Below are 27,789 nucleotides of genomic sequence, written 5' to 3'. Positions count from 1 at the left end.
AAGGAATTAAATAAATAAGAAATTAGAGCATGTTCTTGGATTTTTTTCCATTAATAATTCATTATTATGCACATTTCTTTTTTTCCCTATTAATAATCCATTATTATGCATATTTAAATATTTAATCGATATTAATAAGTGAATGCGTCAAATATTAAACAATAGAAGCTAAACGGGAATTGGTATATTAAGCAGCGCGCAATATAATATATAAGAAAAATAATTGGTTCAGTGGTAAGCAATATGAAGTGTAGGTGAAAGGGTCGCTTGGGGGGTCGAACATTGGCCTCCTCCCTTACACTCCACACTCCTTACCATTAAGCCATTTGCTTTTTTTGTGTATTATGTTGTGCACTGCTTAATAAATCAATGCCCCTTTAGCTTCTATTATTTAATATTTGATGCATTCACTTATTAATATTGATTAAACGTGCATAATAATAAATTATTAATAGAAAAAAAATAAATTTGGATAATAATGAATTATTAATAGAAAGAAAATGTCCATAATAATGAATTATTAATAGAAAAAAAATCAAAAAACATGCTCCAATTTCTTATTTATTTAATTCCTTTATATTTTTGTAATTTATGTTATATAAGAAAATATATTTTTTAAAACATACGTTAGAACATATATTTTAAACTTTTAAAACATGAACTATGAAGTTTAGAACGTACAACATATTTTTTAGAACATACGTTATGTTTTTTAGAACATGTGTTATGTTTTTTCGAACATGAGTTATAAATTATATTATAGAACAAATGAAAAAACGATCCAGATATCTACTGATTTTTTAGAATATTATACTTAATTTTTACAACACAAACTATATATTTTTTAAAACATACGTTATAACATATATTTTAACTTTTAAAACACGAACTATGAAGTTAGAACGTACGACATTTTTTTAGAACATACGTTATGTTTTTTTAGAACACGTGTTATGTTTTTTCGAACATGAGTTATAAATTATATTATAGAACAAGTGAAAAAACGATCCAGATATCTACTGCTTTTTTTAGAAAATTATACTTAATTTTTGGAACACAAACTATAAACTTTAGAACATATGTTATGTTTTTTAGAACATACGTTATGTTATTTAGAATGTGAGTTTTTTTTTTTGAACAAAAAAATGGCCCATATAATTACTATTTTTTTAAGACATTATCTTAATTTTTAGAACACAAATTATAAAGTTTAGAACATATGTAACAATATTTAGAACATCGTCTTTAACAATTTAAAATATAAATTACAAAAATATAGAGGAATTAAATAAATAAGAAATTAGAGCATGTTCTTGGTTTTTTTCTTTTAATAATTAATTATTATGCACATTTGTTTTTTTCTATTAATAATTATTATGAGAATTTAATCAATATTAATAAGTGCATGCATCAAATATTAAACAATAGAAGCTACAAGGGCATTGGTATATTAATTAGCGCGCGGCAAAATACATAGGTAAAGTAAATGGCTTAGTGGTAAGTAGTGTGGAGTGCAAATCAAAAGGCTAGGGTTCGATCCTCCCAAGCAGCAGCGATTTTTTATTAAATTTTACACCCAAAACTACGTAGTTTTGGGTGGTTCTCACTTAGGGGAGGGTTCTCACTTGACCCCTCCCCTATATATATATATATATATATAATTAATGGAAAATTACAAAACTGGGTCAAATTGGAGGCTCATTTATATATTTAGACTAATTACCAACATATTTTACATATCTAGACTATTTATTTGTGACTTTTCCAGAATACCCTTTATATATGCATATATATATATATATATATATATATATATATATATATATATATATATATATATATATATATATATATACTTAGAAATTTCTTACTCTTTCTTCTTTTTTTATCTCCGTTTCTTTATTTGTTTGCGAACTTGGCACTCCGTTTTTAACCATCTCGTACTTCAAAATTTGCCCAAAGTAATGCGAAGTAAAATCTTTCTTCTTACTCATTTCAACTTTAATATTTTGTACGTTTTGCCCAGGATAATACTTCCCTCGTATGATTTTCCTTCGCGTTTAGGGGAGGGTTCTCACTTGACCCCTCCCCTATATATATATATATATATATATATATATATATATATATATATATATATAATTAATGGAAAATTACAAAACTGGGTCAAATTGGAGGCTCATTTATATATTTAGACCAATTACCAACATATTTTACATATCTAGACTATTTATTTGTGACTTTTTCAGAATACCCTTTATATATATATATATATATATATATATATATATATATATATATATATATATATATATATACATACTTAGAAATTTCTTACTCTTTCTTCTTTTTTTATCTCCGTTTCTTTATTTGTTTGCGAACTTGGCACTCCGTCTTTAACCATCTCGTACTTCAAAATTTGCCCAAAGTAATGCGAAGTAAAATCTTTCTTCTTACTCATTTCAACTTTAATATTTTGTACGTTTTGCCCAGGATAATACTTCCCTCGTATGATTTTCCTTCGCGTTTTTCGCAATCTGTGAAGCCTGAGAAAAACTGCAAAGAGAAATACTAGTTCGTAGAATGAGTTTGCTTCACAGTTTTGCTCAACATGGACAGGTCCACATCGCATAACAGCTAAAATTGGAGCAGCCACCTTCAGAATAGAAGAAATGGATGGGAAGGAGGTGCCACGAACCTGGAACATCCAGAATCTCTACAAATACTTTCAAAAATAAATGTAACACAAAGGCCTTGAGTACTCTTTTTCCTTAAAAAAAGGTTTTTTTCCCAATGGGTTTTTCTTGTTATAAGGTTTTAATGAGGCTCACAAAAGGTCATCATCCATTGTAATAAAAGGCAAGAAATCTTTGCTCATTAATAAATTACTCTTGATTATCAGTTTTGTATGACATTTCTTTTCAGAATGCTAGCATACATAAATGTCTTCTTACTAAGGGAGGGGGAGTCCTCATCTAGAGGCACGAATTCAGATTCTTCACCCCATCAATAAAAAGACCCATCAAGGGAAGCTTTTCTTCCCAGTGAAGGAATCTTAAACAAAGTCCCTTCAAATTGCGGATCCAAAATCAAAGGTCCCATTAAGGATAGATTCGCTTCCCAGAGAAGTGGTCTTGAAAAGTCCTATTAAGGGCGAATACCTCTTTCTCAAAGAAATAAATCCTTAAGCTTATTGCAAGCTTCTTAGGGGACGGCTGGCCACCTACCCTAGCGATTTGGAGAAAAGTTTAAACACTTCAGATATTCTCAAGTTCAACATGCAATAAAAGAGGAAATAATGAACTCTTCATAAAATGCAAAACTCAAAGTAGAATGAAAGAGAAAACTAATAAAAGTGTTAAAATTGTAGCATCTTTACATCGGCATAAAAAGCCTTACAAAAAGATAAAATAAAAGACTAAGAGGCGAGAGAGTCATTGGCTTTCTCTCCTACAACTTGGTCAGCTTGGGTTCCCTCAGGAGACTTGGCTTTGGGCTCATTGGCATGATCAGCTTGGTCTTCTTCAACAAGGTTCGAAGGAGCCGCCTCTTGAGGAGCATCGCCTTTCTCAGCATCATTCTTAACTTCAGGCGTACTCTCTTTCGTCTCCAGATCAATAACCCCCCCCCCCCCCCCCCCCCGCTTTTCTCCGCCTTTTAGGTGGGAGGAGCCAACGCTTCCTGGCGGATGATGGCCCTAGCATTCTTCAGAGAAGAATAGTGAAAAGCCTCATTAACAGAAGGCACCTCCTGCTCAGGGTCATCGATCTCGGAGTCACGAAAATCTCTCTTAAGAGTAGCCAAGATGCGTTCGCCATAATAATATGCTCGGAGTCTGCACGGTTCCTCCAGATGCTCCCAATCTCTCTCCTGCCATGTTTGCTCAACTTTAAGCTCACCAGATAACCTGGCGACTTCAGCTTTTTCCAGCTCAAGGTCCGCCTCCAGTTGGGTTACCTTTTGCTTCAGGCCATTCATCAAAGCACTCGCCGTAAAAGCGTCAGATCTGGCTTTAGATGCCTCACCCTCGAGCTCCTTAATTCGAGCCTCATTCACAGCATTCACGGTGATGTCCGCCTCGACGGTATTAATATGATCAATGTTCTGGGAAATAAAAATGGTAAATAAAGTTAAGGTGAAATGATAAAATAGAGAGCTAAGAGAAATCACTTACCGCTAGAGCCCTGCGCTTGACCATCTTAAGGTGGGAAGAGGTTTTGTACTAAGCCATTGTCTCCAACCCATTGGGGATTTTTCCAATCGCCTCCTCAATGTTGTGCATCACCACATCTGATGCAAGAACTAGCTTAGGACCCTGAGCAGCGACCCAATAGCTTCCGAGATCTGGCTTCGCTGGCTAAAAATCCCAAAAAAGGTGGTTCGTATTGAAGCATTTACATATATAGTAAGACTAGAATAAAATGAGGAAAGAGTTAAACCTGAGTATAAGAGGAAGCAAATAGTGAGACTTTAGGAACCTTAGTGGCGGCCACTACTTGATCCCATCCGCCAGCTTGTATAGTTTTCCCCTGGGAAGAACCATCAGCACTAGCTCTTTTTGGAGGAGGCACAAGGTGGACCTTAGCTGCAGGGCGTTTCCCCTCTTGTTTGTCCAGAGAAGCATTCGCCCTCTCTTGAGCGTCCAAGGCAGCTTGAAGTTTCCGCTTCTCTGTAATGACATCTTTTGCATTAGTTCTCCCTTTGCAAGGAGGGGTAAAAAAGGAAAAAGAAGTTAATAAGATGAAAGAAGCAGGTATAATACCTTCAAAAGCTTTATAAGAATTATAGCGGATCTCCCCGTCCTGCAATGTTACTAAAGGTTCGCTAGCCTTCATGATTGCTAATGTTTGATCATACGCCAGAAATCATACTTGACTGAGCGAAGTATTCTTAAGGTGTTTTTCTCCTCTAGGTTAAGGGTGAAACTTCTATTTGTCCGCTCTTTCGGGTTATAATTCCAAATGGTGGGAAAGCCTAACGGTACGCCCTCAGTTATCTTAACAAAGAAAAACTTTTGCCCTCAATGGTGGACATTAGACATCTTGCTATGAAAGGGCGAATAACCCTTTAGTTTGGAGAAGGTAATATGGTCTTCCACATTGCTCTTAGACAAGGTATGAAGTGACCGAAAGACCCTAGGGCTTAAAATCAGACCTAGATTCACCGCTAGGTAAGAATCTAGCACCAGGTCAAGCCATCCGTTCAGATGCAACTGACAGATGGGAATGTTAAAAAAACTCAAGAGTGTCCCCAATTACCTTGGGGACAGGATAAGTAAAGCCTCTCTCTACATGTCTTTGATATATGATGAAGTAGCCCTTTGGAGGGTAGACGGGTCTTTGACAAAATGTAGGGATTAAACATTCAGCCGCCCGAATCCAGGAGTAAAGAGATTGAAGCATCACTAAAAGGGTGAGATCTATTTTGGAAGGGGTCACCTCCATTTTTGGGACTTTCACTCCTCTCTTTTTAGGGGCAGAAGAAATGGCTTCTTCCCCAGACGTGGGATTAGGGGCCTCCATTGTTACAATTGGAATTGTAACAGATAAAGGCACTCGAGAAGTTTTTTGGGTGTGGTTAGGGTCGATATCTACAGTCCTTTTAGAAGAGGAAGTGGAAGATGAAGAACACATACTTAAAATAAAGATGGAAATACGAAATATCTGTAGAGAGGGTAAAACTTACATGGAAATCTGGTGTGCAACTGAGGAAAATCGCAGAAATCTCTTGCAGAACCTTAGTAAGAGGGAGAAAAGCAACGAGAGTGGAAAAATCGTGAAAATGAAGGAAGCGGCACTTTTATTAGATGGGTAAAAGACAGCCTGGGGGTCCGTGTTTGGATTTCCACCTGTTAGCGCTTGATTCGTATGGGAAAATGTGTCTGTCAGAAGTAATAAATGCCATCTACATGCGGAGGAGACAAAAACCCCTAAAGGGCTTGATGGACCTTTTCGGGGGGGCTTCTAATAACGTCCGTAATGTTATCCTTAGGACTCCGCTGGGAATATTCCTTGGGAGAAGGACTAAAAGGAGGAAAAGCCGCTAAAGATCCGCCATCTCAGGATATCCGCACCCTCCCGAAAGAAGGGTGGATGAATGATCCCCATATAGTGATACACCCTTGGTTATCCTGGGTCCGCCATATAGGAAGGTACGCCTTTACTCGATCCGCCCGACATAACACTGAACCGTTAAACAACGGAACCACCATCATTAATAAGCATTGATGATTCCTTAAAGACAATAACGGTCCGAGAGTTAAGTGATCAGAGTTAAGTTGCATTAAAGTAGCATTACACTTCATTAAAGGCATTAAAGGGGAGCCATTACAGTTATTACTTAATCCTATATAAATACCCCTATGCTAAGGTGTCGAAAGGTACACATAATTCTAGCTTTCCTTTGTGATTACAGATTATTCTCATTCAAAAATATTACTGACTTAGGCATCAGAGTGCCCCCATTCGAGCACAATGACACCCCATAGGGACATTATCCGGTGTACAGAAATCGACGTGATATCAAGTATATTTTGATATGTGCCTAAAATATACACAAGTAAACAACATGTATAGCCAAACGACATCAAAACATAACATTATCAAAATTTACAACAAGATTGCCATAATAATTCAACAACAATCACTGTCGTTTGGAATAGAACTAAACCCTAAACCCATGTATAACCAAACGACACCAAAGTAAAACATTATCAAAAGTTACAACAATATTGCAACAATAATTCAAACCATAAACCCTAAACTAAGTACTTCCCTAGTGATTAGTTATTGGATCAGTAAGTACACGAGGCTCATTGAAGGAAGTTTGAAGTTGATTAGTGAATGTACCAGGGGTATGCCTTCCATCAATGGGATGGGCACTAGTGTAATAAACTAAACCCTAAACCCCAAAAGACAACATTTGTTCTCTAGTTAATTTGGTTTTCACTTTCTTCATCACATCTCAATCACCCCATCACTGTGATTGATGCCTTTGTATTCAAGCTAAACAGATACTTGAATTTGATGCCTTTGTATTCAACCTTCACAAAAATTAAGTCATTTTCAGCAAATAATGAAAGAAACGCTTTGTAGTAAGCAAAACTGCGAAACCTGCAAAGGTAAATACAACCTGACAAATATGAGTTTGCTTCACAATTTGCAAAAACTGTGAAGCAAACTCATTCTGTGAAGTCATTTTCTAGAGAAAATACTACTTTAGCGAATGAGTTTGCTTTGCATTTTGTGAAAATGCGAAGCAAACTCATTCTACGAAGTCATTTTCTAGAGAAATTACTACTCCAATGGATGAGTTTGCTTCACAGTTTTCGCAAAATGTGAAGCAAACTCATTCTACGAAGTTATTTTTTGGAAAGAGAGGAAGATGAACGCATAAATACAGTAGATATATACTTTCCTTCTTTCCGCCTTTTGCCATTGAAATTGACAATAAACATATGATAAACGCAGAAGAATGATGCATCGCACAAGAAGAAAGAAACAAAAAGAGGAAGAAGAAATAGGAAGATGAAGAACGATGCCTTCGATTCGCATAAGAAGAGAGAAATAAAGAGAGGATGATGAAAAAATGCCTTCGGTCGCACAATAAAAAGAAAGGAGGAGAGGAAGATGAAACAATAAAAAGGAAGAGAGGAAGATGAAACGATTGGGGCATTTTGGAAAAGTCACAAATAAATAGTCTAGATATGTAAGGTATTGGGTAATTGGTCTAAATATGTAAATGAGCCTCTAATTTGATCCAATTTTGTAATTTTTCCTATAATTAATGATATCATTCCTAGTATTAATTAGTTAGTATAATGAGATTATAACTCTAATTAAATTATTATCCCAACATAAATAAGTATTCTAACGGGATTAGAATTAGAATTATGAATTATATTTATATTAGATATAGATAAGATTAATAATTATATTTATTTATTTAATTAGTAAACCTAATGATATTAGAATACTAATTAACTATTTAAACCTAATTGGATTAAGGTTAGGAATTGAAAGAAAATATAAATACCCCCTATAGCATAATTCGGCCAACAGAAGTTCTACAAGCTAGAATTTTCTCTCAAACTTTACTCGAATATTTACCTCTCTTGTTCATTCGTATCTTAGTTAGTGTGGATACCATTAGAGGCAATCTACACTTGGTTGCTATTATTGGTTGATTAATAATGTGTTTTCTTTCAGGTTATTCTTGTTCGTGAAAGATAGTTGATTATCTACATGGGCTCTTCGTTTGCAACGGTTCAAACAAGGTACATACGTTTAAACTCTCTTAATATGAAATAACGATTAACGGATCTTGAGAAAAGGAAATAGATGAAACTTTTATATTTCCGCGATGCCTACGTTTGTCTATTTTCCTCCAGGAACTTTTTTTCGATATCATATTGTGCTTGAGGTGTTTCATGGGAAACTCCATCGATTGTATTCGAAACATTGATCTCTTTTTAGAACATTTTTAGAATAGTGAACATTAATGATTGATATTGTAAAAGTTTTTTTTTATAGATACAACAACAAATTGGATTTTGTGTTTGATATTGTTTGAATGTTCAGTTTTGAGTGCTATTGTGTTTGATATTGTATGAATGTTTATGCTTGGTGTTGTATAACTTTATTCATCTTTTTTACAGTGAAAATAAACACTTCGCAGTTGCATTAACTATAGAGCATATCATACCTCATAATCTGTTAACTGCGGAGGTATACTTTAAACAACGAATCAGATTGTTTTGCAGTTCAAGTTCTGTTTTCGCAGTCTTCACTTACTATGAATCTGCAGTCCATATAACTCCGTTGTTGTGCTATAAACTGCGAAGTAAGCACACATATTTAAACAATTTTATGGTATATATGAGTTCAATGAATATACACACAATGAAATATAAAAGTAAGCACACTTATTTATACAATTTTATGGTATGTGTTCAATGAAAGTTTCAACAATGAAATATACAATTTTAATATATGAGTTTAGTGAATGTTTCACATAATGAATATCACATCATGCCCTAGAACTTAGAGAACTTGCTACTGTATTGGGAGGTTGAGTTGTATTTGGTAGTGGACGATGACAATACAACCTAGTGTAGCCAGTATTCGTGCATCAGCTACATGTTCTTGGAACTAGATCTTCACTTTATGGTGGTCTTCTATTCTGACTTTTTGATCGACCGACATGTGCAGAGCCTTTTACTGGGGGAGAACTTTCATAGGAGGATCACAGTTTATCTATTCCGATTGGTATCCGACTAGGTGTATAGACTCATCGTAGGACAATTTAACTGCGTGGTTGGTGTAGTAACGATCTACCCATTGGTATGCATTACTCATCTGATGAACTTCGCATACATGTTTACAAGAAAATCGAGAAAGTTGCCATTTCCTACAAGTTCATGTTCTTGAATTTAAGTCAACAATTCCCCCTTTCATTCGATCTCTGATCTAAAATGTGTGCGCGTTTATACCATTTCTTCATTTTCACCATTATCATTACAGTGACCCCAAATATCTTCTTCATGTACCGTTTCTTTGGGGTCAAAAAACGGATTCGAGCTAATATCATCTAAACCAAGGTTGGATGTGAGCTTGAAATCAGTGATCTTTTCTTTGTCTGACCGATGAGTGTCAACTTCAACGGTGGCATCACAACTTGATTGAATAACATTATGTCTCTTCATAACTCGCGGTAGTTGTGTATCTATTGTTTGTGGTTCAAAATTAACATATAGTTGGATAACATCACTTGGATTTATTCAGCAATACTCTATGAAGCACTCAACATCACTTAAATCAACAACCAGAACTAATATTCCAGGAACTTTGTTTGGACCGTATGTAGTTTGTATGACCATACGTATATCAAATGATGTTGAATCAACACGTGCAGAAGTGTAGACTCTCTCTCATAAAATCTCGAAGTTGATTTTTGTTGAAAGCCGAAGCAACTTCGATTCACCACCATCGTATGTCATGACTTTCCCCTTTATTTTCCATTGGATGTTCCACGTGATCACACACAAGAAATGATCAGTTCACAAACTGCTACCGTTGAAAAAACCAACACATTGTCAAAACAATATTAGAGACAAACTAAAAAAAATGTGCTTAGCAGTTCTAACAATTGCAAAAGAAATTATACAACTGCGGAGTCGCAGTCCTTCGCAGTTATTTGAACTACTAACTCTATTTTCTAAGATAATAGCTTTACAGTTTACGATTTTATGAAGCAAAATCATAAACTGCTTGGGTAACACAAATATTCCAATTATAATTTGTTAGATGTGTAAACTAACTTAAAATACACAAAACTAACCTATACAAAGTAATTTATGTATTATAAAATCAATAAAATATTTAGATCGAGATTGATGTATGAAATTAAAGGATCGTACATATTAGAAGAAGAAAGAAAGAAAGGGGAATGATTAAGTTGTTGTATACATACTAAGAATATTTTAGAAATGACTAATTTCAAATTATCGTTTTACAAAGGGTGGTGTTATAAGTCTCTATTGGCTACTTTTGTAAATTATATTCCTGCAATTTTTTTATATAGGTCATTTTAGTAAATTAGGTTTTTTTTTCTAAATATAAATCATTTTAGGATTTTAAAAAATATTTAGTTTAGTTTTTTTTATCTAAATATTAACATTTTTTATATTGTTACATGTGTTTTTTAATATTATGATTGAAATTTTTTTTACTTAACCAATATATTTTATAATTCACCTGAAATGCCTTGTAATGGAAGGAGTATTGTAAGAATAGATCATCTGACCCATGTCAGATTGATGTGGACAGGTGTCTTTTATGTATTGCCGTTATATGCGAGAGAGGAGCCTAGAAGTCTGGACTTGAAACACTCAGCTCGGACGGAGAGAAAGGCACATTCCATTTCTTTAAGCTATAAAAGATCTCAACACTTGAGCATTTCTCGTGAAGGTTCACAGGCTACCTTCAGATTCATTTCACGAATGTCATTTTACCAACATAACTTTTGATTTTCTTTTTGCTGATTAAATCTTCAAACCCACTTTTTTTTTTTTTTTTCCCATTGGTATGCGTTAGTTTTATACTATTTTTTTTTTCCAGTCAAAAGTTTTGTTTTGTTTTTGTTCATGTGTACTCTAAGATTTTTTATTTTTGATTTAAAAAGTTTTTTAAGTTGATTTTGTATATGGGTTTTATTAAAGGTTTTCACTTTATTTAAAATTACTTTTGGGGTTTCTTAGATTTCGTATTTGCATTATTCAATTCTCCGAGTTAAAGCAGGTGTGACAACTGTCTATTTATTATTATTTGATTTCAATTTAACGCATTTATTTTTCTTTTGATCTGTACTTTACTTGGTTAGTTAGTTTGGGATTTGAGTCCTGTAAAATCGTCTTGCATTTGATCATCTTGGGGAGATGGATTCTTTCTGCGTGGCCCTGAAAGCCAATACTCATTTGGATTTGGAAAAAATTAGGAAATGTGATTCCAGGAACAGGAATGGAGATAAAGAATTTTTGGGTGAAAGGATCAGAGGGAGTCTAAATAACAATAACAATGTTGTGGTCAATCAAAGGGCGAGAAGCTTAAAAGCTGATTTGAATGAGAATACGGGTGTGGCTTATGCTGTTTTAACATCAAATAACCCGAGGGAGGTTGTGGTGAGTTTATTTGATTAATTAATTCTGTATGTATGCAGATTCACATTTCTTCTAATATCTCAACCTTAGATAATACTAGTTTTTATCAACTTGGCATATCTGACTGATCTTTGTATAGACATTTCAACCACAACGGTTTGAGAGAAGAAAAGTGGACCCCAAAAATGTAGCATCCATCATATTGGGAGGAGGTCCAGGGACTCAACTCTTTCCTCTTACACGGAGAGCAGCAACACCAGCTGTAAGATACATTCATGCTCTTTGATTTTACTAATTTGTCTATAATTCGGTTTAATTTAAGTAGAATTTTGAAAGCTTCCTCCACGTTTAATGCTTATGTCGCCTGAGAAACTAAAATAAAATGCCGGCTCTTTCAAGAGGTAAAAGGGACGTGTGCTTTCCTGAGCCTAGTGCCTTGCTGCCTACACGCCAATTTAGAAGCTACACAGTGTTTTCTAGGGTTCCAACTTAGAGCTTGCTCCTTTTGGGATATCAAATGTGTCAGTTTTTGCTTTAGACTCTTGGGTTTGATTTTCGTCCTTCTGTACCAACTTGCACATTACTTCTAAATCATGTGCTACTTCTCGGTCATGGATGTCAGTAATTGGCTGAACTGTGTGCTTCATTTATGTTACTTGCATATCTTTCTCAATTTTTGTACTCGTCATACTTGCCAATCAACATCAACTCTTAATAATAATATCTTCAAGTTTCAACTGGCTGTTAATTTATGAAATTTTCAGGTTTCAATTTGGATGATGCACTATTCAACAATCGAGAACAGACCAGTCTAGTGTTTGATTTCAATTATTGTTTGGAAGATAAGGTTTGCTTTTGATTTTTTATGGTATTCTGCAGGTACCAGTTGGCGGATGTTATAAACTTATAGACATCCCAATGAGCAACTGCATTAACAGTGGCATAAACAAGATATTTGTACTTACCCAATTCAATTCTGCTTCTCTTAACCGGCACCTTGCACGCACATACTTCGGAAATGGTATCAACTTTGGAGATGGATTTGTTGAGGTATCACTATTTTTTGTTATGTTTATAAGTTAGAAGTGGAATTACCTTCTTTTTGAGTTTCATTCTAACAGGATATTATAATCCTATGTTTAAATCAAATGCCTCGTTTAAAATGATTAAATTGCAGTATGTTCATTGAATGTCTTGTAACACTTGATATTGTATAAAACACATGACTAATTCTTCCTATATGATGTGTTGCTGGATGTTAATTCGGCTGCTGATGCACAGGTTCTGGCGGCAACTCAAACCCCTGGAGAAGCAGGAATGAACTGGTTTCAAGGGACAGCAGATGCTGTGAGGCAATTTGTCTGGGTCTTCGAGGTGAATATGAAACCCCTGCTTGCAATGAATATCATTTTTAAACCTGCAAATGTACAACTAATTGTATAACACATGATCCTGCTAAAAATGTATAAAAGTCTAATAATAGCTGCTGGTTCTTGTAGGATGCCAAGAATAGGAATGTGGAGAATATACTGATATTGTCAGGCGATCATCTTTACCGGATGGATTATATGGACTTCTTGCAGGTGTGCTTTTATTCCCCATTTGGAATTGACTTGTATTGGATATTAGGTTTTGCAATGTTCAGTTTAACAATTTGTTATGAATCAACAGCATCATGTCGACAGTAATGCGGATATTACAATTTCTTGTGCAGCAGTTCATGAGAGGTTTGTTGTCCCTTATTTCTCTTTTTTTTTTTTTTTTTTTTTTTTTTTGTCTAGCCATCTTTGGTTTATTTCACTGAAATTTGTATCTTTTAATGTATCTAAATTTGAGTGGGTTCCTTACAGCCGTGCATCAGATTTTGGTTTGGTGAAGATAGATAGCAGGGGCCGAATTATCCACTTCGCTGAAAAACCAAGAGGTGCTGAACTGAAATCAATGGTGAGAACTGTACAGTTCTTACACTGATACGTAGAGTCCTTTTCTTTTTCTTTTTTTTTTTTTGGAATTTATCAATGTATCACTCGGATGTTCTTACATTTTGTCAAAGAACCGAAGTATTTAGACACAACTGCTTAATGGTGTGTTTGTACAAGGAGCAAAGTGAAATGGCATCTAGACTTAGTATCAAAGTGATAAGCTACCCCTATCATTTGTTCTTAAAAAGATCGGTTTCATCTTTTCCAAAAACTACAGGACATAGGTATTGACTTGGCTTTCGCTTGGTTCCAATTTCCGGTTTTTATTTTATGCAGAAAGCAGATACCACTCATCTTGGATTGTCTCCACAAGATGCCCTTGAATCCCCCTATATTGCCTCAATGGGAGTGTACGTGTTTCGGACTGAGGTATTGTTGAAGCTTCTAAGGTGGAGATATCCTACATCAAATGACTTCGGATCTGAAATCATTCCTGCAGCTGTTATGGAGCATAATGTTCAAGTATGAGTAGTCTATAGTAATATTTAGTTGATGTTTTTTCCTCATCATGTTTCAGGATGATGATTTTTTTTATTATCTAGATTAAACCATCTCTCTTTGTCCATTTTTTTATTTGTCTCCTCACTTGACAAGAGTATAGGAAAAAAAAGAATTATGCTTAAACATGCTAATTTGGATCTGGTTGGTTAGTTGTATGTATCTGTGTATGATGCTAAATGTTTATTTGTTTCCTCTTTTAACAGGCTTATAATTTTCGAGACTACTGGGAAGATATTGGGACAATAAAATCATTCTATGAAGCTAACTTAGCTCTGGCTGAAGAGGTTGGTATTTTATAAAATTACTACTGTGCAATATGGATTGCATACACCTATTTCTGTAAGTTGATAGCACGCCATGATCCTCGAATATAAGACATAAAATGACTCAATGCCTTCCTGAAACAGATGCATGTTTCAAATTTTCATGGCTTCTTATGGATTTAAGCATATTACTATGCTAGTGAATTTTGAGACATGAACTTGTTATTTTATCCCATAGTTGTGAAACTTTCTACTTTTTGTCATGACTTGACTGATGACTACAAATTGCTTGTCTTTTATGCAGCCTCCAAAGTTTGAGTTTTATGACCCAAAGACTCCTTTCTACACATCTCCGCGATTTCTACCGCCTACAAAAATTGATAAATGCCGCGTATGCTGCTATCCTTTGGGAGAAAATTTGTGGCTTCATTGAGACATTGAGTTATATAGCTTCTAATTTCTGAATTGGATTTGCAGATCAAGGACACAATAATCTCCCACGGATGCTTCTTGCGAGAATGTATAATTGACCACTCTGTGGTTGGTGAACGCTCGCGATTAGATTATGGTGTTGAACTAAAGGTGATCTAGCTAACTTGGATTTTCATTTTTAATGTAATGACATGGCTGAAAATTTGACAATTCTCTAAATTTTAGGACACTGTGATGTTGGGTGCGGATTATTACCAAACTGAAGCAGAAATTGCATCTCTGCTGGCAGAGGGCAAAGTCCCTATGGGTGTTGGAAGCAACACAAAAATAAAGTATTATGCTCCAGTCCAATAATATTACTCATCATATTAATATATTTTTCTTATTTGTGTGCATGACCATGCAAATTAAACAAAAAAAAAAAAAAAAAAAAGAGATTGCAGGAATGATGAGCTCTGACAATGAGCTTGTGATTTTATTATGTGAAGGAAGTGCATAATTGACAAGAATGCGAAGATAGGAAAAGATGTGATCATCATGAATAAAGATGTAAGTTCAAATAGTTTTTTTTGAGTTGTTTAAGGTGAAGCTGGTTGATGCCAAAAGTAAGTAAGAATAATATTTTGAATGGGTTTGTAGGGTGTGGAAGAAGCAGACAGGGGAGAAGAGGGATTCTACATCCGATCGGGAATCACAATCATAGCGGAAAAGGCTACAATAGAGGACGGAAAAGTGATATAAATAGAAAAGTGATATTGAAGTATGAGCAAGGGCTGGTCCTAAAAAGGGGTGCGTGCATATTGGAGCAGATTGTTGAAGAAGGTAGCTGAGCCTGAGAGGATGGATGGATGGAATTTGATGGAAGTAGAAAAAGAATCAGAAGTAGAAGCTCCTTTCTAAAACTGGAGCTTCTTCCTTGTTAAGGATTCCAATCCAATCCCTAAATAAAACCACAAGAGTCGACCAATTAGCTAAATATGTTATTTCTGTTCAGAGTTTATATATGAATAACTTGTGTTATCTATTTCCATCAATCACTTTTTAAGTTGTTTTTATGTGTTTACATAAAAAGGAATCATAGGATTTGGGTTCTAAATACCGCCAAAATGAATCTTGAGGCTTTGGATTTTTTTTATCACATTAACTTTTCTTAAAAGAATCTTCGTCTAAAACCACCACCACCATGTCTGTTAATTAAGTATTTACAAACTTGACCTTTTTTGGTAATTATCTGATGAAAAAAGTTGTGTTTGAATGAAAGCTCAAAGCTTCAACCTACCAACTTTAGAATGTATTTTTCTCTCTTAATACATAGTTTGTCTTTCACCATTTGAACTTTCAAAGTGTCTCAATAACCCATTCAACTTGCATAAAATATTCAGTTAACCCTCTGAATTTGCGTAAAATGTAAACAATTTAATCAAATCAGTTGCAAAAAAATAAACTGCACGTGGAAAATGTATTGCACATGTTTTAGAATATTATTACATAATTCACATGATAGATTAAAAGTGAGGTTCTTATTTGCTCAACTATAAAACTTGCATTCTCTAATATTAGAAGAGTGTTGTTAAACATAGCCTCAATTTCCCACCCATAGCCCCGTGAAAGGACAAAAATACCCTTTCAGGTGTTGGGGTGGGAAATCATAATTTTTTTCCTCTCCCGACATGTGGGCGTGAGGGAATCATGCCTCACCTTGTGGTGAGGCGTGATAGCCACACACCCGCATGCCGGATAAGGGAAAAAATTATGTTTCATACGCTTGTATACTATTGCGGATTAGACGGTTTATTGCGGATTATTGTGGTTTATAGTTATTAACCTTTTAGTTTTAAATATACAACATTAACATTACAATTAATTAATATACACAAAATATTACATATGTTAAAATGTGTTAAAAACAATAAGTTCTAGTATATTACAATATATATCAGTTCGTCCGGCGCCACTCGTCCATAAACTGCTCCATATCAATCCTAATAAGTGGAGCCTCCACATTATTTCACCCGGCGAGCGACCGCTCAGTGATACGTAGCAAATGGCTAACCCAATGCAGAAAATTAAATATTAGAAAACAAACATGTAAACCAATAATAAAAAAAAATAATAATAATAAACTTACATATTCGCTGTTGGAGCGAGCATGCTGGACCGACGCATCCCGAGGGGCATGAAGCAGATGAGGATGTGAATATCGTCTGTACCACTCCATGTACCCCGCATCACAAGCAGTGGGATCGGCTCCAACTGGATGGCATCAACTTCGATCAACGCCACGAGTCGATGGAAATCTCTGCCAAGTATCATCAACTGTAACAAATGAATACGCGATTCTGTACGATAGAGACTTCCATGGCCGGAATGAAGTATCAGGTCTAATATGCTCAGCCGGGATAGGCTGAACATAACCAACCTGACGTATGACTCGATCGGGCATATTGATAAGCGCCTAAAATAGCAAGTCTACTAAGTCCCTTTTGATCTTTATTCTCCATTATATGCGTCGTTTTGAGGCCTTTTTACTTGTTTTCTTGTATAAGCATTTGCAGGGATTAAATTGGAGAAAAGAAGACCCGGAGTGCTGTTTTGGAACCTTTTTTCTCAAAGTTTCAGTTTTACCATTGCTGTTGACTTAGTCTTGCTCAAGACTAAGGGATGTCGACTTATGCGGAATTGCCAAGTTAGCAGAAACGGGAATTAACTTATCTCTCCAGTCTCAGGGCGTATTTTGAACGAATGAAATCCCTAAAATCAAGGGAAAAGAAGAAGTTTAGTAGAGTTAGGATTTTGATTAACATTATATAGGGATCTCTTGACTGTTTTAGGGATGTACGTTTTTTACATTTGTTTCTCAGCAGAATTCTATTAGTTTTTAGGAAGTTCTTTTTCTACATTCATCATTTCTGTCTTTGAAAATTATCATAGTCAATTTCAAAGGCGAGCATTATTTTCTATCGTGAAATTGCTGTTCTTTAAATTTAGAAATTTAAATTTATGTGCGCTGTTTACATGTTTATTAATCTATAAAATCAGACCATCAGTGAAAGTTCAAGTTACGGTTCGATCGGACTCTAGCTTTTTCATTCATTGAACAACGTTGGGAAATAGGATTTGTAATCATCTGAATATCTTAACAAAGATTAAGCGCATGAACATGTGATTTGGTTTAAATCGGAGTCACTAAGAATTTGGTTAACTTAGATTGGGTCTCTCTAATTCTTAACACATTCGATAGATTAAATTCTAGCGCTAAGCTAGAACTGTTTAATCCAATAGGGGCTTATCTTTAGGAGTACTTGGATTTGCTTTACAATTAAGGAAAGATTAGATCAGGAATGAATAAGGAACGACTATAACCAATCCAAGTCATATTAATTAAGATAATATCTCACCTTCAATGACCAATAGAAAATAATTGTTCAGCCTGCGGATCTCCCTTAATCGAAATTCCATCATACAAGAATCATCAACACAATTTCGATTTAGTTTTGCAATTTTTTTTATTAATCTGTCAATCAATCATTTCACCCCAAATTATATCTTATTTTCTTAGTCATATTCGTTACAGATCAGTACTAATCCTTCGGGTATGATCTTTACTTACCCTTTCTACAAACTCGTAGCTATGTCTGTAATAATTATTTATCTGGTGGATTCGACACCCATCAAATTTTGGCGCCGTTGCCGGGGATTAATCTAACTTGATTTAATTTCGTATATGACCAGGTCTGAAACTTCGAAACAACTTCTTTTCGAATCAGAGATAGAATTGTTAGCCAGAAGGCTTCGTAAGGAAGTGAGATTACAAAAATTACAAGGTGCTGAAATCCCCAACTCTAGCGAGGAAGAAGAAATTTCCAGCGAAGAAAGTGAGTTTACCTAGAATTGAAACAATGGCGGAAAGAACCTTGAGACAACTTCACGCGCCTCAGGCTAATCAGTAATCCTTGTGCGTGACATATCCAAATCTAGACTCAGCATTTGAGCTTAAGTCGGGGCTGATTCACTATTTACCTAAGTTCCATGGGATGGAAAGCGAGAACCCACACAATCACCTGAAATAATTCCATGTTGTCTGTTCAGGTATGAGCCCACAAGGAATAACTGAAGAACAAGTTAAATTGAGAGCTTTTCCTTTTTCTTTGTAGGAAGCAGCAAAAGATTGGTTCCTTAACCTACCTTCAGGGCCCATCACAACATGGGTCGGGATGACTCAAACGTTCCTAGAAAAATATTTTCCAGCCTCACGAGCAGCAATGATCCGAAGAGAAATCAGCGGTATCAGGCAAAAAGCACTAGTACAGAAATGGCCTATGACCACGGTCGTTTACCATCATTAGCCACGGTTGTCCAACCGTGACCAAAGGAGGCGTGGCAAATGCTTGGTGTTTTTAGCCACGGTTTATCGACCGTGGCCAAAGGATCATTAGAGTCGGTTGTTACAAACAACCGACTCTAATGCCTTGAGTTTTAGCTACGGTTGTTACAAACAACCGTGGCTAAAAGGGTCTTTAGCCACGGCTGTTGGTAACAACCGACTCTAATGCTCTAATCATTAGAGTCGGTTGTTTGTAACAACCGTGGCTGATGTCAATAACATTAGAGTCGGTTGTTACAACCGACCCTAATGTTATTGTTTTTAACAATTTTACAGCAGCAGCTCTATTTTTTTCCTGTTGTAATTAACAATAAACGAGATTAGTTAGCCTCGGTCGTTTACTGTAATCGAGATTGATCCTATCGTATTACTGAAATTAAATGCAAAATCAATAAAAAAAATGTACACAAATATAGGGTATTTAATTAACCTGCTTTATATATACAAGTTTTGATTCAATATTCACAAATTCACAGTATTTTCAAATAATAACCTGCTGTATATTACTGAAATGAACTATGAACACAAAAAATACTGACTTATACTCATTATTATTCTATCAAACTCTTTACAACCTCTAGTGTTGAAATCCTGCCATCTTCTCTGATGTCTCGACCTTCCATATATTCTCAGACTATTGTAATTTCCCTGAAAATGTTAAAAGCATACTAGCATTATTAAGAGCAGTTTCACTGCAACAAATACCAAAACATGAGTTCAACAATGCATACCTCCCAGTTGAACATTACCTTATGCTGTAAATTTAACATAAAACCTACAGTATCACTGAGAAGTACTTTCCTCCTAAATTTAATCAGATAAAAAAAAGAGTGATTCAAGGAAATTTCAATTCTTCAAGTACGAGATCATGATAGGAAAAGTAAATGAAGAATCATATGAAGATCATACCTTGAAAGAAGAACACTTTTCAGCAGTGGATCCAGTGTTGCAAATAATCTGCATGCACCAGAATTCCAAGTAAACACTCAAGGAAATAAGATGAACTGACAGTTCCTAACATCAGTAAAGTCCATAAAATCTAAATCAATTGCTTAAGAGGACAAAAGTACCAAGAGTCACTATAAAGATCACTATTCGAGAGTGCACTAACAAATGTAGCTTTCCCTGTCAATTGAAATAAACAGAAAACTGTTAAGAATTTGTAATCTATTTATGAAGTAGCAATTGGGCAGCTCTAATAATATTTTGATCACATACATCATTTGTGTATCCAACAATAGCAACAGTAGCTAAACCTTTATCCTAAAAAATCAGGAATGTTACATCTTTTTTTTTGTTTTCCTGCTGTTGTGTCGTGTGACCAGTAGCAATAAGTAGAATTCAAGTGTTCATCTAGATATTTCTCTACACCAAAGCTTTCTGATAATGGCACTGAGAACCAATGTACTATTTCACTGCCAAAATTCATCCACTAAAAGTTAAAAAAATTTATTGTGAAACCACTAAATGAGTAAAAGCTACGTTGCATAGATAAAGACACGGAAATGGACACAGAAACGTTATTTCTAAAACATAACCTTGATAAAGTAGCCTAGAAACGAAAATGGACACAGACATGGACATGAAACTCAGAAACACTACTAAGTGTCTGTGCAACATAGAGTAAAAGAAAAGGGTTGTAAAAAAGCATATGAACCTGAAATTGATGTTACCCTGAGGCCACATGGGATTGGTGAAGCTTTGGAGGTTATCAAAATTGTCTGGATAAGAGACTGCTATCCTCTCATACAATGATTTGGAAGATGATCCAATATAAACATGAAAAGGTAATTTAGAAACATTAAGCTTTTTTGTTTCAATTTGTAATGAAAAAATGTCTTCCATTGCTGCATTCATAGAGTTTTGGAGGTGTTAAGGAATGTTTTTGAATAAAGCTTGAAAGCAACCATAATTTTCAACTGCATTTCTTACTTGGGATTTCAGTTTATCCCATTCAGGGGTTCCTGGTTTTAGAACTGAGCAGGAAAAGTCTGTGACAAGAAGGGCAACAGTAGTTTCAGAGCTCATTTTAGTTATCAGTTAAGCTCATTTTAGTGAATTAATATGGAAGATTAATTTACTAGTCCTTAGCTTTTGAGTGTGTTATATTGGGATATTGGGAGATATGTTATATAGTGAGTGTCAAACCTTATTTTGAATTTGGCAAATGGATGGATGCACAAATCTTTAATATTCACAAGGACCATTTATGGTCCTTTATATCTTAATGTTGTGTCTGATATTTTGATAGTTTATCTATTATAGTATAATGAAAATGAAATGAGGAGGTCCAAATTAATAATGTGAATTCTTAAATAAGATTGATGTTGCATAACATGTGGACCAGCAACATAATATAACCAATTTGATTAAGCAAACTATTTTTACTCATTCACATGGAAAATAATTGCATCTTTGATCTCTTACTATACTATACTATACATATAAAATAAATTAATAATTTAAAATGCGGACAGAAACTATGAAATGCTATATTTATCTTTTATTGGAATTTATTTTAAAATTTTAAGTTTTTTTTTTTTTTTGTTAAGATGAGTTTTATTATCTCTTATTTCATTGGACCTATAAAATGTGAGGAATGGTCATAATCTTACACTGATTAGAACTCATAAATAATCTTATACTGATTAGGAATGCTCATATACAAGCATCCAATAATCATAATCTTACACTGATTAGAACTCATCGCCTATATAGGAGCCTCAAAACTTCAAAGGTATGATTTAGATAATCTCAATCTCAGAGTTCAACAGCCATTTGTTTCCTAACATAAGCATCGGAGAGTCCTCTCTAGTTGGACCCTCAGTGTCATTTTCATTGTTTTGTAGGTTCTAATTTGAGCTTTTTAGAGAATTATCTTGATCAAAAATCTCATTTTTGTTGTGTTAGATCAAGAGGTGTTTTAGACAAATTTTAATGATAAAAGAAGAGAATCAGGAAAATTGGATTATAGACAAGTCAAACACAAGCAAATAGTTACCTAAACTATACAAGTATAGAAAGGCTAAATTCTATATTTCAAAGACATATTAGAAAAACCCCCTTTGAATTTCAAATATCTAATATGTGTCTTGAGGATAATGTGAAAGGCTAATTTCAAAGACATATTAGAAAAACCCCCTTTGAATTTCAAATATCTAATATGTGTCTTGAGGATAATGTGAAAGGCTAATTTCAAAGACATATTTGAAAAACCCCTTTGAATTATACAAGTCAAATATTAGAAAGGCTAATATGTTTATCCATCTTTGAATTTCAAATATCTTAAAGGAACTCCTTCACTATGTCTTGCTTCCCTCCCAATTCTTAAAACAACTATCTTTCTTAATAATGATAACATAAAATTCAGGCATTTCAAACAAAAGAGAAAGAAACCTAAATGGGTTGGTTGTGATCCTGTTGTGTATTACATACAAACAGCACAGACAGCAAAGGCCAAAACGCAGAAAAAAAAAAACAGAACTTAGCAAAAACCAGAAAAAGTAAAACCAAATTCAACAAAAGAAAGAGCAGAAAGCACTGAATTGGTAAGGAAGAAGCAAAACATAGTATACCCAAGGATTAAGGAAAAACATAACTTACCTGACAATTGGAATTTAACTTCAAAATTGACATGGACTAGATTTCAATTTCCACTTACAATATCGATTTCTGACCTAGCCGTGATGATCTTCACCATGCAAGAAAGGGTATACCCAACAATTTAGGGTTACACAATCGTGAGTGGAAGGTATTTTTTATCTCTGTACATGAACAAAGATCAAAGATGATGAATGGAAAAAGAAGAATTGGAAAATTGTAAAATTAGAAAAACTTAGCAACTAAAGCAAATGCATAAATCGATAATCTGAGGACAATCGATAATCTTAGCAACTAATCCACATAATAACAACAACAGATAAAACGATAGCAACTAAAGAAAATGGAAGCCCTAACAAGAACCCTAATGGTCTACAAAACCCATGAAACAAATCAAACCCATATAAGAGATGAAAGGAGAGGATGGAAAACGAACGAAACTTACCGCTTTTCTGTGTCGAAACAATAACGAAACTTCAAACTCAAAGCATGGAATGAATGTGGTTTTCACGCTGAGGAGGAAGGACAAATTTGCTCTCTGATAGTTGGTTCGCGAAGAAGAAGAAAATAAAACATGCCCTTTCTTATACCGGGTCTTTAGAGTCGGGTATTAAATAACCGACTCTAAACATGTATGACATCGGTTGAGCAAACAACCAACGCCAATGCCTGTAATTGGCGTCGGTTAGACCGTAGCCGAGCCTAATATTTAGGGTCATTGGCATCAGGTTTTTAAAGAACCGACACCAATGACCCTAAAAAATGTGCGCTTTTTTAATTTAGACGTTTTAGAGTCGGTCATTATAAATAACCGACTCAAATAATGCTTTATTTGGGTCGGTTATTTGAAATAACCGACTCTAATGCCTTTTAGCTTCGGTCATTGGAAAAACCGTAGCTAATGAGGCGTAGCTACACGGTATTTCTGTACTAGTGAAGATATATAAACACTCAATGACTACTGGGAGAGGTTTAAGAGATCTGTGCAAGCTGCCCCCAACATGGGATAACTGAGCATTCTCTGGTTCAATATTTTTATGAGAGAATGCTGAGCATGGAAAGAAGGATGGTAGACGCTGCAAGTGGGGGAAGCCTCATAGATAAAACGCCAACAACAGCTCAAGAATTGATCAGGAGTATGGCGGCAACATCACAACAATTTGGGAAACAACAAGAGAATTCACGAAAAACATATGAAGTAAGCACCTCATCCATTGAGGAAAAACTTAATTCTCTAACATCTCTTGTTCAAAACTTAGTTGTAGGGACAACAGTTCAAGTAAAGGCATGTGGAATCTGTGCGGTTGCTGGACATGCCACCGATGAATGCCCTACGTTGCATGAGGGCACACCAGAACAAATCAATGCTGCCCTCGGATCTCAAGGGCAGCCTCCGTGGAAGTATAATCCGTACTCTAACATGTACAATCCTAGATTACGTGACCACCCGTACCTTAGCTACAAACAGCAGAATAATGTGCTCCAACTAAATATTCCCCAACAGTACCATAGACCCCAGTAGTATAGACCTATTCAAACGGATCCAAATTCAGGTATGGCGTCTAGTTCCAATGAACAATATGTTATCACTAACTTAATTAAGTTTCAGGAGGAGCAAGGCAAGGTTAATGCCAATCTTCAAGCGAATTTTCAAAATCTGGAAAAACAGATGAGTTAGATTGCAACCTTTTTTAGTGCAATACAGTCCCAGGGGAAGTTACCTTCACAAACCGAAACAAACCTCAGACAGAATGTGAGTGCAATCACATTACGCAGTGGAAAAGACTTGATCTTGCTCAAGACTAAACCAATCCACGCCTCTGAGCAGGCCGTTATGAGTGAGAAGGAGGTAGCAGAAAAAGAGATAGAAGGCCCGATAGATAATGAGCCTCCAGAAAGAGGAACCATTGATCAAAACCCACCACTAGTAATTAAACCACCTTTTCCTAGTCGCCTAGCCAAGTCAAAGAAAGAAAAGGAGGATAGAGACATCTTCGAAACCTTTCGGAAGGTTGAGGTAAACATCCCTCGCCATGCAAATTTTTTTGAAAGAATTATGTGTAAATAAGACCAAGCTAGTTGGTCATGAGAAGGTGGTTGTGGGAGAAAATGTCTCTGCTATTTTACAAAGAAAAATACCACAAAAATGCAAAGACCAGGGTATGTTTGCTATTTCTTGTTTAATCCGTAATACTAGTATTAAAAGAGCAATGTGCGATTTGGGTGCGTCAATCAATGTCATGCCTATGTCTATTTACTATTCCTTCAATGCTGGTCCACTAGAAGAAACATGAGTAGTAATTCAACTTGCAAACATGGCTTTAGTTTACCCAAAAGGTGTTTTAGAAGACGTTTTAGTTCAAGTCAACGATTTAGTTTTTCCAGCTGATTTTTATGTGTTGGATATGCAAAATGATGACAATGCTTTAGAATCGTCTGAAATTTTACTTGGGAGACCTTTTCTAACTACGGCGAGAACCAAAATTGACATTCATAAAGGAGTTCTGACTATGGAATTCGATGATAAGGTTGTCCAATTTAACGTTTATGATGTCATGAAATACCCAATTGATGTGTCTTCTGTGTGTGGGATTGATATAATTGAACCTGTAACCCAAAATTTGTTTGATTTGAATAGAGAAGATGAGTTGCAGGTTGCATTAAGCGAGAGCTTAATAATGGACAACAAATACATGGAGGAAAGCATAAAAGAAATCATTGACGCCTTGGAAAAATCTGACCAGCAGGTAGGAAATGTGTTTCACGTCAAACCGATTAAGGCTAATCAGCGCCCTTTACCGTCTGTTGTGTAGGCACCCAAATTGGAGCTAAAGGAGCTGCCTAAGCACCTGAAATATGCTTACTTAGGGGCTAAAGAGACATTATCGGTGATAATTTCGAACAAGTTAAATCCGGACGAGGAAAGACAGTTGGTTGAGGTGTTACGACAACATAAAGAGGCTATAGGGTGGACAATTGCTGATATCAAAGGTCTGAGCCTGTCAACATGCATGCATAAAATTCATCTAGAAGAAGGCACAGCTCCGAAATGCGATGCTCAACAATGACTGAACCCACCAATGATGGAGGTAGTGAAGAAAGAGGTTCAGAAGATGTTAGACGCGAACGTAATCTTCCCAATTTCGGACAGAAAATGGGTAAGCCCAGTCCATATAGTACCAAAGAAAATGGGAATTATAGTGGTTCAGAATGAGAAATGAGAGATGGTTCCTACTCGAGTAGAAAATAGATGGCGCGTCTGTATCGATTACAAGAAGTTAAACGCTTCTACAAGAAAATATCACTTCCCGCTTTCTTTTATCGATCAGATGTTAGAAAGATTGGCTGGTAAGAAGTTCTATTGTAATATAGATGGTTATTCAGGCTTCTATCAAGTCCCGGTAGCACCCAAGGATTAGGAGAAAACTACTTTCACCTGCCTTTTCGGTACATTCGCTTACCGACGGATGACATTCGGACTCTGTAACGCCCCAGCAACGTTCCAATGATGCATGGTAAGTATTTTTTCTGATTATGTAGAACAAATTATCGAAGTATTCATGGACGATTTCACGGTATATGGAAATTCCTTTGATGAATGTTTGGCTAATCTTAGTAAAGTGCTAAAACGATGCTTAAAATTTAATCTGATTTTGAACTATGAGAAGTGTCATTTTATGGTTAATCAGAGTATAATTTTAGGACATGTGGTTTCAGCTAGCGATATTAAGGTAGATAAAGCTAAAATCGATGTAATTCAATCTTTATCTTACCCCAGAAGTGTCTGGGAGGTTCGTTCTTTTCTTGGTCATGCAGGTTTTTACCGGCGCTTCATCAAAGATTTCTCCAAAGTGACACAGCCCATGTGCAAATTGCTACAAAAGGATGTCACATTTGAGTTCAATCAGGCCTGTAAGAACGCATTCGATGAACTTAAAGAGAAGCTAGGGTCGGCACCTATAATCTAGCCACCAAATTGGGATTATCCCTTTGAGATTATGTGCAATGCCGGCAATTATGCAATCGGTACCGTTCTAGGTCAGAGAATCAATAAGTTGCCTCACGTCATCTACTATGCATCAAGAACCCTCGACAATGCTCAATGCAATTATTCAACCACAGAGAGAGAACGTTTATCCATTGTATTTGCCTTAGAGAAATTCCGTTCTTATTTACTGGGTACTAAAGTTATTGTGTTTTCTGACCATGCAGCATTACGGTACCTGTTAAAAAAGAAGGACGCAAAACCTCGCCTTATTTGGTGGATACTTCTGTTACAGGAATTCGATCTTGAAATACGTGACAAGAAATGGTCTAAAAACTTAGTAGCAGATCATCCGAGTCGACTACTTTCGCATGACGATGATGAACGGCTCAAAGACAAATTTCCTGATGAACATTTATTCAACATTAATACAATTACCCCTTGGTACGCTGATTTAGTCAATTATATGGTTACAGGGGTGATGCCAGAAGAGTTCACCAGAAACGAAAGAGACAAATTGAAAAAGGAAGCCAAATACTATGTCTGGGACGAGCCTTATCTTTGGAAACACTATTCTGATCAGACGATGCGGTGATGCATTCCTGAAACTGAAATTGAGTCCATCCTGCAATTCAGTCACTCGGGGTCATGTGGTGGTCATTTTAGACCTAAGCGAACAACACGCAAAGTACTCGAATGTGGTTTGTTTTGGCCCAACATCTTTCGTGATTTATATTTATTTTGCAAATCTTGTGCCAAATGTCAGAAGGCAGGAAACTTGAGCCAGCGGAGTCAAATGCCACTTACGTCAATTCTAACTTGCGAAATCTTCGACGTATGCGGTATTGATTTTATGGGCCCAATCCCGATCTCTTTTGGTTTTCTTTCTATATTATTGGCAGTGGATTATGTTTCGAAATGGGTGGAAGCAATCACCACCAAGACTAATGATGCACAAACAGTTGTGAAGTTTTTGCAGGGAAATA

At 35.5% G+C, this 27,789-nt stretch overlaps 2 protein-coding genes across 8 annotated transcripts; one reads left to right on the top strand and one right to left on the bottom strand.

Annotated features, from left to right (window-relative positions):
- Positions 1-10,887: 10,887 nt before the first annotated feature.
- Positions 10,888-15,887, top strand: LOC136223910 (glucose-1-phosphate adenylyltransferase large subunit 1-like). Its single transcript, XM_066012080.1, has 14 exons — positions 10,888-11,677; positions 11,796-11,918; positions 12,536-12,706; positions 12,938-13,030; positions 13,156-13,239; positions 13,328-13,383; positions 13,507-13,600; positions 13,915-14,100; positions 14,343-14,423; positions 14,707-14,793; positions 14,880-14,984; positions 15,060-15,166; positions 15,323-15,383; positions 15,474-15,887. Exons 1-14 carry the CDS (start codon positions 11,435-11,437, stop codon positions 15,573-15,575), a joined length of 1,593 nt encoding a protein of 530 aa, XP_065868152.1. The 5' UTR covers positions 10,888-11,434; the 3' UTR covers positions 15,576-15,887.
- Positions 15,888-19,614: 3,727 nt separating this feature from the next.
- Positions 19,615-23,402, bottom strand: LOC136222926 (probable 2-oxoglutarate-dependent dioxygenase AOP1). Of its 7 annotated transcripts, none has more exons than XM_066010614.1 (7): positions 23,264-23,402; positions 20,876-22,982; positions 20,503-20,633; positions 20,289-20,343; positions 20,128-20,175; positions 19,968-20,022; positions 19,615-19,866 (listed from the first exon to the last, which is right to left on the bottom strand). In XM_066010614.1, coding segments are annotated over exons 2-5 (387 nt in total). In that variant the 5' UTR covers positions 21,076-22,982; positions 23,264-23,402; the 3' UTR covers positions 19,615-19,866; positions 19,968-20,022; positions 20,128-20,174. The 7 variants fall into 7 exon arrangements, 2 of the variants coding, with proteins under 2 accessions (XP_065866686.1, XP_065866685.1); XM_066010613.1 differs by having other exon boundaries at positions 19,616-19,866; positions 19,950-20,022; XR_010685751.1 differs by having other exon boundaries at positions 19,950-20,022; positions 20,289-20,633; positions 22,822-22,982.
- Between the last annotated feature and the right edge of the window lie 4,387 nt (positions 23,403-27,789).

The sequence above is a fragment of the Euphorbia lathyris genome, chromosome 3 (genome assembly GCF_963576675.1).
Source record: "Euphorbia lathyris chromosome 3, ddEupLath1.1, whole genome shotgun sequence".
Taxonomy (NCBI): Eukaryota; Viridiplantae; Streptophyta; class Magnoliopsida; order Malpighiales; family Euphorbiaceae; genus Euphorbia; species Euphorbia lathyris.
The sequence above is the reverse complement of the archived record's forward strand: the minus strand, read 5'-3'. Positions and strand labels throughout refer to the sequence as shown.

Excerpts from the sequence above, each read along its gene's own strand:
- LOC136223910 (XM_066012080.1), top strand. The coding sequence starts at position 11,435 with ATGGATTCTTTCTGCGTGGCCCTGAAAGCCAATACTCATTTGGATTTG. Across the intron at positions 13,601-13,914 it reads GTGCTGAACTGAAATCAATG|AAAGCAGATACCACTCATCT; the intron begins GTGAGAACTGTA and ends TATTTTATGCAG. Across the intron at positions 14,985-15,059 it reads ATTATGGTGTTGAACTAAAG|GACACTGTGATGTTGGGTGC; the intron begins GTGATCTAGCTA and ends TCTAAATTTTAG.
- LOC136222926 (XM_066010614.1), bottom strand. The coding sequence starts at position 21,075 with ATGAATGCAGCAATGGAAGACATTTTTTCATTACAAATTGAAACAAAA. Across the intron at positions 20,634-20,875 it reads CAGGGTAACATCAATTTCAG|TGAAATAGTACATTGGTTCT; the intron begins GTTCATATGCTT and ends GAATTTTGGCAG. Across the intron at positions 20,344-20,502 it reads AGGAAAACAAAAAAAAAGAT|GGAAAGCTACATTTGTTAGT; the intron begins GTAACATTCCTG and ends TTCAATTGACAG.